Here is an 18531-nt window from a genome sequence, read left to right on the forward strand (position 1 = left end):
ATATATTTAACCATCACGAGTATTGTGCCATATCGGAAATATCATTTCATTCATCAACCGCAATAGATATAAAATCGGCAGAAGTAATATCCATAATTTGCATATTTGAAACTTCTGCAGAAATTGTTACAATCCGTTCCTTGACAGCTCTAGCCGAAAGAGGTAAATCTTTAATTTTTTTACGTATCTCATCCTTATTTTTCATATCCTTCAATAGAATTTCAGAGACATTATACGTGCAATTTTTTAGAAATTCACCATCGGTAAAAGGTTTTCCAGCTTTTGCTATTTCAAGTGATAACAAAAAACTTGCTTCAGTAGTATTCGATGAAGATTTCGTCCAAGTTGACAAATTTCTTTGCTGAAGCAATGTTTTCTTTTGTAATTCTTCAATAGCTTTTTTTTTTTCTGTTATCACCCTCAGGATATTTTTTACTGAAGTCTAAATGTTTTCCTCGAAAATGTCATTTGACATTACTTGATTTGTTATTTTGAAGTTGTAGATGGCAAATTAATCATTGCGGATTTCCATTGACTTCTATAAATGCAAATTTCTCTATCCACATTTTATTGAATCCTTTGTTTTCTTCTATTATTTTTCTTTTTCTTGGACTCATATTAGGAGAGTTATTATCACAAATTTACCTGCAAGTAAAAACACAAATTCAACATAATAAAAATTAATTTGTGCATAACATTACCTGACACTAATTAAATGCCAGCTTAGTACCACAATAAATAATTTAACTAACAGAATATTTATTTTGACAGTTAAAATCCATATGTATCTAAAAACCGTGGTGTTTGACAGGACAGCTGATCAATTAGTTCAAATTTTTGCTGTGGCACTAGTTACTTTAGGCAGGATTAACATTTAGCGGTATTTCAAATGTAACGTAGTTGTCAGTTGTTTATGTCATAGAATTTTATGCGGAACATGTCACATGCATAGTATCTAGTGCCACGAACAGACTGTATCAAAAAAGCAATATTTAGTTGTTTGTATTAATTATGTATCTTTTAATTCAATATAAAAGAGCCACACTTTGTTCAGCCAAGAGCCGCCTGTTCCCGACCCCTGATCTGGATGATGGAGAGGATCTTTTGGTGAATGGAAAAGGGTTGTTGATTTTGCTAATACTATAAGGAATTCTAAATATTATATTTGTTTAGAACCGTTGAGATTTTTCTAATGGCCTTAGATGTAAAGGATGGTATTTTTAAGATCCAGGTTTTGGGAAGATTTGGTTAAGGAGAAGAATATAGTTTTGTTGCTTTGGAGGAGGAAATCAATTGTCTAGAAAAATAGCGTTAATGTGATTGGTTTCTGTGGACAGGCTAGTATAATATGCACTTAGAACAGATGATGCTAACCTTAATTTGTTAAAGGTTTGATAACACTATATAAATTCTTGTAGAAATGGTTAAACATGCTTATTAATTAATTTAAGGAATTTACAACATACACAGGATATAAATTAAATTAAACTTTATCTATATTTCCAATATTTCGGAAACGTCACGTTGCCATCTTCACAGGAACTTAAAATAAAGACACGTGCACGCAGGCACTACACACAGTAAATGAGGATGAAGCAGGAAGCTATTGTTTCTCCTAAAAGTCTTGATGGTGCCCCCTAGCGGGCTATATAGGTATTCTTGGCCATTGGGCTGAAGGTCTTCTGATGTAAGTCTCCCAAATTTGGGGCAGTCTCATGCAACCAAATTTGTTGAGGTTTGGACTGTTTCTTAGGGCTGAGGCTAATTCTATGAATAGCCTTTCAAATTTGAATTTACTACGGCGTGTTACCGTGGCTTTCTTTCACCGTATAACCAGAGCATGGTCTGCAAGACCATAGTGGCTGTATTGGTGAAACCGGATGTAGTCCTTGTGTTTTGATTCGTCCTCATTTGCTGTGTATAGTGCCTGCATGCATATGTCTTTATTTTAAGTTCCTGTGAAGATGGCAACATGACATTGCCGAAATATTGGAAATATAGATTAAAGTTTAGTTTAATTTATATCCTGTGTACGTTGTAAATTCCTTAAATTATTTAATAAACACTATATAAAATTAAAGAAATGCTATAAGTTTGTTACAAAATTAATTGCAGAAGTTTTTTTCACTTGTTTATAAAGTAAATTATAATAGACAAAATATCTTCACATGCAAACTTTGTTTGCTTACACTTGGGTATAGGATTAAAACAAGAATATAATTTCATGTCTGAATTTAAAAGTAATAACATCAGAAATTTTTGATTTTATTGGACCATTCCATTTATTCAAAGCTAATATTTTTGAAAAGTTTTGTTGTTAGGTTTAACTGTATCCAAGATTACAGTGAAATACAACTGAACAGGAAACATCAATAATTATCATTACTTTTTAGATTAAAATCAGCAACTAGAAATGGCATTATAAAATTTAAGGATACTATTTTATTCTGTTTTAAAAAGCAATGGTACATATTCATGAAGTATTTCCTAAAAGTTGAACATTTATTTTAATCCTGAACTTGAAATTTCAGAAAGTTTTGCAAATGGAATTTTTAAAACTTAATTTCAAATTCCTGTTTAATTATTTAAAAGAATTATTTTTTTAATTTGATTAGAGATGAAGAAGGTAACAGAGGTGAAGCTCTCAAATCCAGGAATACAGTAAATCCTTATGCTCAGAGGTTATTTCAGGTGGGTTTAAAATTGATATGTAAATGAATAATATAATGTATTCTGGCCAAAGTATTGAGATATTACTCTGAAAATATTGAATGAGTTGGTAAGATACATCTGATAGAACCTTGAAATGACATTATTTTAAGATTGAAGCAGAAATAGGTATAATAGTGTGAAAAACAGCAGAGGTATTATTTAGCAACAGTCAGTACTGATTGGTAATGAATTTACAGAGTTTCAGAGAGGTTTGATTCCCATATTAATTCATCATTCTGTTTATGCAAACTGTTTTTTCTTTCGAAGTTGATAGTAACCCACTGCTGCAAAAAAAAGATGAAAGACCGAGGATACAGCAGTTTAATAATGATTTGGTAAACCACATAAAGTAATGTGTGGGAATCAATAAACCTAAGTAGAATAGATTGAACAATTTCAAAGACATCTGTACAAAACATGAAATCTCTATTCCGATATTAGGATTTTTCACAAATGTATCCCTTGGCCAAAGAGAGTTGAAAAGAGTTGCTTTCATGTTATTGACAGTAGACCAGATTCTTATTATTCTACAAGCCCATCGATTATAATCTATGGGCTTGTAGAATAATAAGAAATAAATTACTCTAAATAATTAATTATTTAGAGGAATATATTGTCAGTTTTTCTTGTATTCTGTAAATGGAAACAATTTCAGTAGAGTGATGAGATTAAGTGTGTGACAGTTTAGTTTGGATTGTAGAATACTGGGAAAATGCTTCCTGCCTGCAGTATATTGTTACCATAAACTTCATTGATTATGACAAAGTTCTCACTGTCATGTTTATGTATATTTTGACATTTTGGATGATTCATCATTTCCTCACATGTGCCTCAAAGAATGCACGGGGTACAATTCCATCCATCTATTTACTGATAATCAACAAATGCTGTATGGTCACTCAGATACTTGGTAATGTGCCACACACCAGTCCTTGCCATATGGTCCTGTTGTATGCTTTTCTGGAGGCCTCAACTCTCTGATGATCAGTCACTCCCATCCATCCATCATTGATAGTCTGCCCTTTCCTCTTTTCCAGGAACTTTACCTTCTATTACTGTTTTGAGAAGTCTTCCATTCATCCTTTCAATTTGTCCAAAGTATTTTGACTTCCTTCTGTCAATATCCTTAAGGAGCCTTAAAGTTATACTGATCCTTTCTATCACCCATCCATTTGTTCACCGTTCAGTATATGATATCCTCAACAGCTTTCTGTAACGCATCTCCTCAAAAGCAGCTATCCTTTTCCTATCAGACTTCTTTAGGTTCCAAGTCTCACATCCATAAGTCTCTGTTGGAAAAACAGCTACATTCAAAATCCTCAACTTTGTTTCTGTAAAGATAGATCCATCCTTCCAAATTTTAGCCATTTCTCTGACTGTTGTCTTATCCATTTCTAATCTTCTTCTGGCACTTTCTGCACAGCAATTCTTCACATTAATAATGGATCCCAGATACTCGAACTTGCTGACTTCCTTAATTCTTTTGCCATTAAGGTACACTTGTTTCTCAGGAGCTTCCCTGTCTGTATTTCCATTGAGAACCATGATCTTTTTCTTGCCAGGATTGAGCTGAAGTCCTCTGTTCTTACTGATCTTGTTAACTTTGTCAAGAATTTATCCTTGCTCTTTTTTTGTCATTACAAAGGAGTACTGTAGCATCAGCATACCTCAGATTACTGATCAATCTACCACCTATCCTAATTCCTATCTTAAGTTCATCCAATGCTGCATGATGACCTCAGCATAGATACTAAACAGGCAAGGAGAAAGTGGGCATCTTTGCCTAACTCCCTTTTCAACCTGAAGCCAATCATTTACTCCAACACCTGTTCTTACCATGGCTTCTTGTTCACTGTACAAGTTGGCCATTAACCTAATAGTGTGTTGAAGAAAACCCATTCTTTTCATTACTTCCCACAATTTTGCATGCTGAACACAGTCAAAAGCTTTAGAGTAGTCTTTGAAACACATTACCATAGGGTGTCTAAATTCTTTATACTTTCTATGATCTGTCTAAGTTTCAGTAAGGAAATACCGTGAGTAGACATTTTACTAACTATTATAATATATAACTATCTAATATATAATAATATATAAATAATAAATAATATATAAATATATATATATAATATATAACTAACTATTATAATATTATAATATAAATATTATTTAATAATTAAATAACTAAATAATTAAATTTAAATAATTAAAAAATAAATAAATTTAGGAAATTTAACCTTAGCTACTTAGGTGGCGCTTTGTGAATATAACCGTTACTGTTTAATTAGCCTTGTATCTGTACTGATGATGTCTGTGATACTCAGGTGAAAATTCTACGAATAAAGAATAATTTACGTCAGTTAAATCCGTTATTATAATAGTTAGTAAAATGATCTATCTAAGGCAAAGGATCTGATCTCTAATACCCTTACCATCCCTAAAAAACCTCCTTGATCCTCCTGCATCTCTGCCTCAACTTTGGCCTCAGTCCTATTTAGAATGATCTATAATAAAATCTTGCTTGCTTGAGAGATTACACTAATAGTTCTGTAGTTCTTGCAAGCCTTCTTATGTAGTGGTATGAAAACCGACTTCTTCCAGTCTAGGTCATGACCCTGTCTCCCATATCCTTCTAATAACCAATCTATGAAGCACTCTTATCCTCCATTCCTGTGGCTTTAACTCTGCTGGGATTCCATCTGTACCCAGGGCCTTGTTGCTATCAAGCTGTTTAACTGCTCTTTCAACCTTATGCCTAAGTGGAGGATGAAATGAAATTTTTTTGGTGAGCAGGCTCCTCTAAATTTTTTTTATCCTCTGTGTTGTACAGTTCCTCACAATATTCTTTCTGTCTGTTTTTGATTTACAGTTCTTCTGTCAGCTGCTCCATTCCTGTCTTTTATGACATTCACTTTGGGCTTAAACTTGTGCTTTAGGTTACGAACCAAATGAAACATACTTTTATAAGTGTGCTTCATCATCTGGACTTCTATATCTTCTCATTTATTAGAATAAAATGTTTTCTTGTCCTGCCTTGATAGCTCTTCTGACTACTCTATGTAATCTCTTATATTCTTCAGTCCATACGTCGCTTTGTTTCTCCATCTGCCCTCGTTCAGTTAGATCCCATGTTGAATCTGATATCCATGGGTCTCTTGGTCTTCTTATTGAGTCAAGCTACTTCTTGGCTGTATTCTGTATTATAATCTTAACTCCTTCCCAAAGCATTTCCAGTGAGTTCTTTTTACTAGTCTCCAAAGAATCATCTAACCGAGTTGATGTTTTAGAGTCATAATCTTACTTTGGTTCTTACTAGATGATGGTCTGTACCACAATCTGCTCCAGAACAAGTATGCACATCAGAGATGCTTGTCTTCACTGTTAGAGAGCCAGGATGTAGCCAATCTGGTGCCTTGACCTATCAATGTTAGATGTCCAAGTATGGGTCAGTCATGGGTGTTTTTGGAAGCAGGTATTGGTAATAACTAATCTGTTAGCATGGGCAAATTCCCACATTCTTTCACCACAGGTGTTATGTTCACCCAGATCAAACATGACACACTCATGCCTAACTCTCATACTCTTTCCCACTTTTGCATTAAAGTCCCCTAAGATGTAAAGTACATCTCTCCTTGGTAAGCAGTCCAAAACAATCTGTTAGCTTTTATAGAATTTGTCACGCTCTTCATCAGGCCTGTCTGTGTGGGGTGCATAAACTACCATGATTGACACATTGATAGGATGAGCCTCCTGTCATTAATGGGATTATAATCAAGAAGGTCTCTTGCTTGAATTGTCTTCAGTATCACAGCTACTCCATGATGCTTGTCACCTCCTGAATAAACAACTAGCTTACCATCTTCTGTCTTTTGAAGTGACCTTCTCCATTTCATTTGGTCTGTAATTTCAATGATATCAATTTTATGCCTCTCCATCTCTTTACAGATAATATCAAGAGTACTCATCCATATACCCCATGCATTTCATGTGCCTATGTAAAGTTCCCTCTAGAATTAATCCTATACCTTCTGTATTCCTTGTTCATAATATCATTGACATTGACAGTTGGAGACTGTAATATACTTTTTGAACAGGTCCCTCTGCTTAAGCCCTGAATGCAGGTCTGATTATTCTGCATGACAACTGATGCAGCATGATATGTATTATGAGGTCTCTGTTACAACCCAGTTAGCATTTTGGATTGTAGTCACTGCAAGAAAAAAAATGTTATAGTTGCAGAAGCTCTTTCCACATATCTGGGAGGTTTGGTCCCATTTCATCCTACATTGGCCAGGTGGGTTGAAAAACTTCAGCCTACTAGGTGAGGCAAATACATACGAGAGAAGGAAGACTCCCAACTTCATAAGACGAAATGAAATTGCAAAATAGGAAAGATTCAACCCTAGCTCTCAAATATTCTAATAGCATTAGGAGGGGGGGGGGAGCAAGAAGAAAAGAAAGAAGGGGAGGGACCAAGCTACAGATAATATAGTAAATGTATATTACATGAAGTCAGGCATGGTCCAACATCACATACCTCAGGTTAATTGTATTCTCCTCTCAAGTCAGCCCTTGAGAGGAGAATACAATTAAGGTTTCCTTTATTTATTGAATTATTTTTTAGAGATGTGACAAAGAGACAAATCTGAAAGAAAACGGTTGGGAAAAAAGTTAAATGAGATTACAATTAAGGTTTCATTTTTTATCAGCCGTTTTCTTTCAAATTTGCCCCTTTGTCACATCTAAACTCTAATATCACTCTAACATCATCATATCTAGTCTCTAGTCTTTAAGAAAGTGCTTAATTTCTAACCAAAATCTTCGATCCATAATTTAAAACCAGTTTGAGGATTGTCTGTATATGGCTAATTTGGTGTTTTGACCAGTTGCTCTCTTATTCCATATAAATTTATTCAACTAGCTCCCCACTATATCTTTATTTATTATATACCTTTGCTTATTTTGTGGTCTATTTCCAAATTTAATTTGCAATCTTCACTGGGAGGTACTGTGCCTAAATAGCTGAAATATTTTACTAGTTCTATTGGTTCTCCATTGAGAATGCAGCTGAAGTTTTCTTTGTTCTTTACTGATTTCATAGTTTTTGTCTTTTTATTGCTGATTTTCATAGCAAATTTGTTACAACTGTTATTCAGTTTAGTTACAGAATCCTGGTGATTATGACTACAATATTATCTGCATAAAACAAAAGCGCTAAGTTTGATATCTCCAATTTTAATATCAGGTTTAATGTCACTTTCTTTCATAATGTGATCCATATAGATGATGAATAAGAGTGGAAATAATGTGCATTCTTATCTTACACTTGAATTTACATGAAACCATCTTCCTGTATTTCCTTCAATTCTAACTGCTGACTGATAACTTAAATATAGACTGTGTAAAGAGAAAAGCTTTTCAAAATATTCGAATTGCAGATTCAAATGTTTTGAAACGCTTTTCTCTGGTCATTTTGTCATGTACTCTTTCCAGATCTACAAAACTTAAGTACAAATCCTTGTCATATTCCCATGATTTCTCAACTATTTGTCTTAAAGTGAAAATCTGATCTTGACAACCTCTATTTGGCCTGAACCCAGCTTGTTCTTCTCCAGGTTTTTCTTTCACAATCTTTCTCACCCTCTTTTCAGGTATGCTTGCATAAATCTTACCTGGAACACTTAGTAGAGAAATTCCTCAGTAATTCTCACATTTAGCTTTATTCCCTTTTTTATAGTTGGGAACTCTGAGAGCTCTGCTCAAATTATCTGAAGTTTGATTTTCTGACCAGGATCTCTGAATTATGCAGCATAGCCACTGCAAAACTTTTGATGGCTTTTTTTATCTCAATTATTGATATTTACTCCTGTTTACATTCCTCTTGAAAATTTTCTGCTACTTTGCTGTCACTGCATGTTTCATTTAACATTCATACAATTTTCATGTTATCCTTCTTATCTTTGATTCCTTTTACAGTACTCTTTCCTCCATTTTTTTACACATTTATATATATATATAAATATTTAATCTGTATTATTTTAGGGCATTTGCTGACTTATTTGCTAGGAACTTTCAGTATGCTTTCTTATTTTCCAGGGCTGCTTCTTTAACTTCTTGTGTCCACCATGGTGTTCTTATTTTTCTATCCTTGCAGGCAACTTCACTACATGCCTCCCTAGCTGAATCAGTCAGTGTTTTCTTCAGAGTTTGCCACTGAGACTTCAATGTTTGGTTCTTGTTTTTGAACTGTTTTATTTATTATTATTTTTTTTTTCAATAATGTTTGTATAGTTGAGTCTACAGTTACCTCTAAATGCTGCTCAACTTTGATTATTTTTAAAACTTTCTTACATACTATTCTTTTCAATGTGATATTCATTTTTATCCCACTTAAAACTAAATGATAGTCACTTCCAAGTTCAAATCCTCTGTACACTCTTGTATCCTGAACCAGCATGACGATATCACTATCAACAATGACATAGTTAATGAAACTTTTCTTATTTTTTGTGTCATCTCTCCATGTAAACTTTTACACATCTTTATATTTGACCACGATGATAGTAACTACTAGTCCATGTCTTGAGCAGAAGTCCAGTGGATACCATTATTCGCCTTGTTCTTTTCTCTAAATTTTCCCAGAATATTTCTATATGATTGAGGATTTATTTCCTACTCGCTATTTAGATCTCCTACAAGGACCACGTTTTCCATTTTCTTTATATCATCTGTCTACTTTAATTATTCAAATTCCTCCATTTCTTTTTTAGGGCAACCTTCTATGGGATCATAGCCACAAATAATTTTCATTTTCCATTTCCCTGCATAACTGCATAGTTTGCTCATAACTCCACTTGAAACTGCCTTCTTAATGTTTAGTTAAATGCTTCTCTTTCCCTTCCTTCTAAGGAAAAATCTGATCTAAGATCAGGAAGGAACCTTACAGTTTATAAGTCATGAATCATGACTATTGTTACAAGTATTGATTATCATATATATAATAAAAAAGCTGTTTCAGGTCTCCTAGAACCTATTGGTGTAAAGTGGAAGTTTGACTTGGCCAACAAGCTTAGCATTATGATTAGAAATTAAATAGTGGCAAAACAATTTAATGGCACTCCTAAACGTGTTTTTGTGTTTAGGCATATGAAAACAACATATGCCTAAGACTATTCTGCACAGATTCCTTAAAATTAAAATATGGCAAAGGCATTGAAAAACATTCTGTAAAGTTTGGAGGAAGATTTTTCAAGCAAGACAGAGGCAGATTGTTTTAATACATTGACACTTGGACATGTTTTGTGCTATTTTAGTGCAACATGAGGCATAGCACATAGCCTGACATGCATGTGTTAAAGGAGACAAGTGTGAATATTTCATTATATAATAGTTTATCATTAAATATCAATTTGGATATTTTTTTTGTTCAGTTGACACCATGTACATAATTTTTGTGATGTTTATATGTAATTCGAAATTTACACATTGAAGAAACATTATTTTGTGAAAGATATTGAAGAGAATCCTTGTGAATAAAATATATTGAAGAGAATCCTTGTGAATGAGATATGTTGAAGAGAATCCTTCTGAACAAGGGCGTCTCTTGCATAGGCACTGCGGAACTGCAGCACCCCCAAATTTTCTCAATATATAAATATATTTATTAATTTATTTATATTTGCTTGTAATATTTAATTTTATTCATCAACAATCCTATACAATGCTCTTATTTTGTATAAAAAAATAATAAAAATCCATCTTGTAGCACTTAGGAGGGCGAAGGATGCTAGCAGCACTGTGTTTACCACAGTGCCATATTGCTACGTGCGTGCAAGCATATGCATGTCATAGTGAGATGCGAGCTATTAGCATAATGCGGCACTGTCCATTGCGCAGTTCCACTGTTGTTTATATGCAGTTTGCGCCAGTAGTAGAGTGTTCATAGTGCTTATCGTGTTTACTCCGTCTCTTTAAATATTTGGACATTACAGTTAAAGATATAACATTTGTTATAGTTTTTATTTTAGAACATTATTGAGGTTATGTTAATTGATTTTATTTTTAAGTAATTTTGAATTATACCAAATTGTATAATTTTATCGATAATAAACAATATTTTTTCATGTTTAATTTTTTTTTAAATTTTTACCATAATTTTGATATTTTATCCAAACACGTATACACTGTACTTGCATTGTGTATGTATATTTCGAAAGTTGCAGCACCCCCACGAGTCACCACTGCTTGTGAATAAAATATATTGAAGCGAATCCTTGTGAATAAATCAGTTCTCATCATCCTTTATAAAAAAGACTGGTTTTAATAAAACTTTGCTACCCAGAACAATATTGTTTGGTTTTCAGGTGTCCCTATAAAAATAACTGAGCTATATCAAAACCACTATGGTAAGGTTATTGTAATACCTTTCCAGTTTGGTACATTAACAACCAAGAAGAAAGAGAAAGCCATTGTTACATTAAAAGGCATCTCAAAACACATTAAGAGTTTAAGAAAATATAATTTTCATACTACTTTAGTACAGAAATTTTCTTTTCACATTTTCTCTGTTAAGGGTAAACAAATTGAAATCATGGCAACTGTTTGACCCTTTTAAAACCAGGACGTCATTATCTTCAACTGGTGATTTTTTTTTTCAAATCACATCATTTAGCTGATACTTCCCCTTCTCCTCCCACATTGCCATCTACATCAGTTTGAAACCATTGATTAAGTTTCTTGCAAATTTTGTCTTTTAATCTTTAATCATCATTAAATGTAACCTAATTTCTTTCCACTCTGATAATGCTCTAGAACATGTAACATGAAATAGTAGTTATTTAACTAAGCAATAATCTTAATTTGTGCAAATGAATACATGTGATGTGTATGTGTAATTAAAGGACTTATTTTCTATGAAATCACGGAAAAGAACATCCCTGCTGCCCCCTCACCCTTATCCATTACCACCCTTTTCATTTTAGATGTAGGTGACATCCTAAACCTGATTTTCTAATCACTTGTTCCAGAAATTTCTGCTTCAGCCTTCTGTTCTGTTTCTTACTCATCACCTTTCCTTCAAAAATCATTTTCAAGAAATTGCTATGTCTCAGAGGACATCCTATCTTTTTTCTCTCTTTTTCACCATGTCAGTAAGTAAGTATTCTGACATGTGTAAGAATACTTACTTATTGGTGACTTTTTCTGTCCATTTAATTTTCAGTACTCTTCACCAACACCATAACTCAAATGCTTCCATTTTGTTTTGACAAAATGTCCATATTTCATTTGCATAATGAACAATTCTCCAAACATGCTTGTAAAAATCTTTTTTGTAGTCCCAAATTTATGTTAGAGAAGAAGAATTATCTCATTTCTGTTAAAGTTTCTTTTGCCTTCTACTGTTATCATGTTCATTAAATATTTAAAACTTAAAACGTGAATTATTATTTCACTGTTTTGCAACATCTTAGAAGTGAATGATTGGCTGACTTAGGACTTTGGTTTTACTGTTATTTAATGTCAGATTATATTTTTTAACAATCTCTCTATAATCTCCAAAGCATTTTGCTGTTCTTTTTGAAGCAGCAATCACTGAAATTGTCTGTAAATCTAATCCAGGTTCGCTGGATTTGTCAGATGGTTTGCCAGGTGGATATTGTATCTTCTCTCCAACCAACAAATTGTGGATTTAATCTTTTGCAGGCATGAATGTCTATGATAATTAAAAAATAAAAAAAATCTCTGCTTCCTTACTGTACTGATTTGGAACATTTCATGGGTAAAATTTACATTTAAAAAATACTTTGCTCATTTATTGAGCATATTAGATACTGTTTCCATTTTTATTTCATTTATAGATTCTTCAGTGTATAAATTAAAAAGAAATAGGGACAGGGCATACTGTCAGACTCCTCTCTTTATTTTTGGTTTTCAAAATTCTCATATTTTCCAAGTCTGTTTGGTCTAAGTACAAATCATATATAACCTTCCTGTCTCTTCAGTCTCTGTTAGCTCTTTCTCTACTTATAAACAATTTTTTTCCAGTCTGTTCAATCAGATGCCTTCTTCAAATCCACAGAAGCAGTACTTCATTGTCTTTTTTTATGATTTTCTAGGGCAAGGATTGCTTTTCTTGGCTCAGATTTTTTCTAAACGCAAACTAGTCTTCACTTAGGTTCCTTTCTAGTTTATTGCTTATTCTGTTTTGCATTATTTTGAGAAGAATGTTTTTGGCTCTTATATTCATATGCAAATCCATTGTATTCATCTTCTTCTTCACCCATAGTCTATGTAGACCATTGAGGCACTACAAAGGCCTTAACATACTCTCTTCAGATGCTTCTGTTTTGGAATCCTTAACAAAGTGGAGGTGATCCTAGGTTGTCCCTGTTTTTTTTTTTTTTTTTTTTCCAAAAGTCAAGCCCTCTAATGCTAATTTAGGTAAGCTGTCAGACCTAACTATATGACTCAGCCAGTGGAGCAGATTTTCCTTCCAACCTCATCATTTATTATGTGTACCATTCATTTCAAAGGCCAATAGCCTTTTCTGATCTGCCTTTAGCAATGTCCAACTTGCACATCTGTATAGTAAGATAGAGTTAACAATGATATCTGTGAGGTAGAGTTTTGTAGCTAGCTGTATTTTATTGTCCTTCCAAAGTGGCCGTAATCTCTGAAGGGCAACAGTTGCTTTAGCAATGCATTCTTTAATGTCATGTATAGTTCTTCCAAATACTGTCTCCATAATTTTTCTATATGTCTTAGGTCTACCATCTTATCATTTTGATCTTTTATGACAGTAATTCTGATTTTCTGACAATATTATATTTCTTTATTAATTTGCATGCAATGTCTGGTTTTCCTTCTTTCATCACATTTTTGATTGATCTTCTGACATCTATTGTGCATCTGCTTTTCCTTTTGTTCCTTAATCTTACATATTCCTTTTTTACTCTTATCAGTCTGCTTGTTCCATTTATTTCACTCATCTATCAATAAGATTATTTCATTTGTTACTTTGTCCAAGAATTTTTCTGCCTGCTTGATATATTGTTTCCTTAATCCCTGACTTTTTTTTTTTTCGACTGTTTTTCTTCTAGTTATTTATTCTGTTTCACTTGTTCATCTGAATAAGTTTTATATTTTTTTATAGTTATATGTTTTTAGTTTATCATAAACTTTCCTTTTTGAGGTTTTAGTTCTCTGCTTAGACCATGACTAGATTATGATGCTGTCAACATTAGCTCCTAGAAATACTTTTATAAGATTTAACTAGGTTTCTGTATCTTGGATTTGTTATTACATATTCAATTTGATATTATGTATCTTCTTAAATCTCCTGACATTTTTCATGTATATCTTCTTTTGTGAAGTTAACTTGAGCAATGCAATTAAAGATGTTACTCTCTTTCATTTTCTTTTGCAATTTTGAGAATTTTGAAGTATATTTTATTCTTTTTATTTTTGTCAATTACTACATTAAAATCTTCTGTTAACATCAAGTTCTCATTGTGTTTCACATGTCTATCAAGTCATCAATTGTACAAAGTTATGATGATGCATAGTTGGGCAGGGTAATAGTTAAGGTGATGTAGAGAGCTTGCAGGATGATTTAAATAGACTGACAGTATGGGCAAAACATAATGGATGTCAATTTAATTTGGAAAAGTGGAAAGTTATGCATTTTGGGATACAAAAGATTACAATCTATGTACCACACTGAAGGGAACTGTACTCCAAGAAGCTGATAAAGCCATGGATTTGGGATAGTAGTGGATTTGGGACAGGGTTGAAGTTTAGAGGGCATACTGCTAAAGTAACAAGGGTAGCTAGCTTGCAGGATTACATAATTATTGAAAAACACATTAACAAGCAGAGATAAGGGAGTTAGCATTTCCTCTTTATAAAGCCTTGATAAAACTACAGTTGGATTACTGTGCTCATGTCTGGTCACCTGTGTTTCTTGGGAATGAGGAAGTGGTAGAAGTGGTTACTCACTAACCAACTTAGTGATCTGTGGAATGCTCCCTATGAGGATAGGTTGAGGATTTGTGGATTACAAAAATTGGTTGATAAGCAAAAAAAAAAAAAAAAAAAAAAAAAAAAAAAAAAAAAAAAAAAAACAGGGGTGATAGAAACATTTAAGTTACTTAAATGTTTCTATCACCCCCTGTTTTTTTTTTTTTTTTTTTTTAAAAAGGATTTTATAGGATTGATAGGATTTATGGAAATGTTTCAGCAGTTGACTAGAGGGAGCAGAACAGAAGCAATCTCTTGAAGTTGGATAAGAGTGTGGTTAACAAGGGTGTGAGGACTAGATTTTTTTTTTTTTTTTGCATGGAAAGTGGTGAATGAATGGAATGGATTGCTTGAGTCAATTGTGTGTGCTTTATCTGTTAAGGATTTCAAGGAGAGGTATGATAGATATTGTGTTGATAGTTTGGGACTCTGTGGAGGTGCCCATATAATAAAAATAATTGTGTTGTCATATACTCTCTACTTCTTTTCTTTGTTAGATGTTGGCATGTAGACTTGTAATATAACAATGTTTATTGCATCATTAGCTACTTTAATCACAATTATTCTGTCATTAATATGTAAAGTGTTCACTATTCTATTACTCAGTATCTTAAATATTATAGCTGTTCCATTTCTTCATTTTTTTTTCTCTAGAATATATAACAATATTCATCACTCCAAAAATCTTCATTTTCTTCCCATTCCTGTTACTTCAGATATAACTATAATGCCAGTTTTCAATCGCCTTAGTTCACTTTTCAGTTCCTCTTCTTTGTGATATTCTTGCGTTTCACATTGCAATTCTGATGTAAGAATTCTGCTTGATAATGAAGATGACCAAAGGGGGATTTGGGACATGACTTCTTATCAAAGCTCTGTTTTTGTCAGTTTTTGTCTCTTTTCTTTGATTCTTTCCATGACAATCATCTTGGAAAATATAATTCAGCAGTTTACTGTTGCTTTCTGCATCATTAGTAATTGATCAAGTTGTTATCTTGAGACATTGCTCAAGATATTTTTTACAACTATTCCTCTAAATGAGAGTTCTGCTCATAAGAAGTATTGATGATTGCTATGCTATCCTCCATCAGGGATATTTATTGACTTCTCAGTCTGGATCCACTATCTTTTACAAGCCAGAGACAACACATGGAGAATGTGGGTTTTTCATCATGCACAGATGACACTAGTCTTCACAAACTTTATCTTAGGTTTGTGAAGACTAGTGTCAGTCAACCTGGTACAAAGGTACTACCCCTACTGAACTTCTTGTCACCATGTGATAACCATGTCTATAAGTACAAATATTTTGTATAAATTTTTTACATTATCACAACAATTTTAATATATTCTATATATGCATACCAGATTAAAATCTTGGAATGTTTCCTTGAGTAGTTAGATAATATTAAGTCTGCTTGATAATAAATCTATGTATAATTTCATTTACATTTTTTGTTAGTGCTTACATCATCGTGTGTTCAATCCAAATAGTCATCTGCCTGAATTATCACAACATATCAAGACTATTATTGAACCCTCTCAAGAAGTGAGTATTTTTGTTTGAGTTATAGTATAGCTTATTAATCTTTGTTTACTAGTTATGGGAAGCTATGAAAAATTCTTTGGCAATACATGATAAATATATCTATTTATGAACATGTATGAAATCATGTGTAATACTTTAATAGCTAAAACAGCTTATCCCAAACATTTCAACAATATCTAACTGCTTATCATTATTAGGGGAACTTCAAACATGCACAAGAAACTATAAAACTAAATACAAAGCACAGGCTATGCTCCCAAATTTTCTTCTTTGGGAGCAAATTCTTCATTTTGCAATAGGCCTGATATGGATTCCCAGAATAAGCTTAAAGCCATCACAATTAAAAAATCTGTAGTTTATTTTTAGAACAGCTTCAAGGAACAGTTTTCCACTTGTTGTAGAAGGACATGATTACTCTTTCAGCTGACCTCATGAGACTTGTTCAAAGCATGGACTGATAGACCTGATTTTTCCCATCTGCAGTTGATGATATTTTCCATGTAGCGGAGCGAAAATTAATAATATAAAGGAAGCAATTCAAAAAAGAAAAGTAAACAAGATTGTAATTGTAGTAGGTACTAACGACTTAACTAGTGATAAGTTCAGTATGAGAGAGGACATGAAATAAAGAGGCAAGAGTAAAGAGTTAGAAAATGAAAATTGCCAGTATTTTACCTCGATATAATAAAAATGAATTAAGAAGAAAGACTATGATAGCAAATTATTCGATACGTAGGCTGTGTAGAAGGAATGGATGCAAGTTTTTGGATGTGTGAAGTGAGTACGAGGGAAGATTGGATTTGTATAAGAGGGATGGCCTACATCTGAATGCGTTTGGTATCAGGAGTCTAAAAAACTAATAACTGGTATGAAACCTAACAGAGACAGAGTCAGGGAAACTAAATTATAAAGGGAGTAATGGTGAAAATATGAGTGTAAGAGCAACAATATTATATAACTGTGTTAATGAAGGGAATGGGCTTTGTCATGGAAATGTTGACGAGGAGAGAACGATTTCGACTTTGTGTTCGTCTGATTCAGACCCATCAAACATGTGCAAAGATGTCTACATATATAAGGCACTAGAGAAGAATAGAGACTTGCAAGTTGTTCAACTATGTCATGTAGACTGCCCACAAGAGTATACAAAAGAACATGCAGGCAGATTATTATGTCTGTACACGAATGCTTGAAGCATCAGAAACAAAGGAGTAGAGTTTGTTGCCTTGATCAGTATGTTGGGACCTCAGATTGGAGGCATTAGTGAGACCTGGCTATCAGAATCAAACATACTAACTGGTATTGAGTGTAAAGGATACAGAATTTTTAGAAAGGATAGAGAGGAGAGGAGGGGCATGCTGCTAATGATATCAGATGACTTGGATCCAGTTAGAGTTGAGACCTATGATCGTAGTACTACTAACAGTATTTCATATGGCAGTGAATTTGAAGCCATCTGGTGTCAGGTACTCTCCAGACTACTCCAGATGATTGGAGTAGATCTCTCAAAGTACCCATATATAAAAAGGGAAATAAAACTGAGAATTATAGAGGTATTTCTCTGCTGGGTGTTCCTGGTAAGATTTATATAAGTATACTTGAGAAACAGTTGAGAAGGATTGTGGAAGAGAAGCTTGGTGAAGAACAAACTGGATTCAGGCTACATAGAGACTGTCAGGATCAGATTTTCACTTTATGACAAATTGTTGGGAAATCATGGGAATATTACAAAGATCTGTATTTAAGTTTTGTAGATCTGGAAAAGGCATATGACAAGGTGCCAAGAGAGAGAGAGAGAGAGAGAGAAGCTATTCAAAAGGCTACAGTTCTATGGTGTCAATGGAGCATTATATCAAGCAATATTTAGTATTTATTTGAGTTGTAAGTCAGCAGTTAGGAAGTACAGGAAGATGGTTTAATGTTAAATCTAGTGTCAGATAAGGATGTACATTATCCCCTCTGTTATTCATTATCTATATGGATCACATTATGAAGGAAAGTGGTATTAAACCTGATATCAAGATCGGAGATGTTAATGTTGGCTCTGTGCTTTATGCAGATGATGTTATACTTCTAAATAAATTCACTATAAGTCTGCAAGATTCCCTGACTAAATTGAATAACTGTTGCAATAGATATGGTATGCAGGTCAGCAATAACAAGACAAAGAAAATGAAGATAGGCAGAAGCATTGAAAATATCAATTGCATTGTGAATGGAGAACCTATAGAACATGTAAAACATTTCAGCTA

At 33.2% G+C, this 18531-nt stretch overlaps 1 protein-coding gene across 1 annotated transcript in view; it reads left to right on the top strand.

Moving 5' to 3' along the window:
- Nucleotides 1-18531, top strand: part of Ku80 (X-ray repair cross-complementing protein 5 Ku80) — a 305608-nt gene that overhangs the window by 162226 nt on the left and 124851 nt on the right. The window contains exons 13-14 of the mRNA XM_090405213.1: nucleotides 2616-2691; nucleotides 16193-16279. Coding sequence (XP_090261339.1) covers nucleotides 2616-2691; nucleotides 16193-16279 — 163 coding nt within the window. The remainder of the gene's footprint in view (nucleotides 1-2615; nucleotides 2692-16192; nucleotides 16280-18531) is intronic.

Source organism: Typopeltis vanoorti, chromosome 15 (assembly GCF_054136105.1).
Source record: "Typopeltis vanoorti isolate ZY-2024b chromosome 15, IOZ_Tvanoo_1.0, whole genome shotgun sequence".
NCBI classification, from domain to species: domain Eukaryota; kingdom Metazoa; phylum Arthropoda; class Arachnida; order Uropygi; family Thelyphonidae; genus Typopeltis; species Typopeltis vanoorti.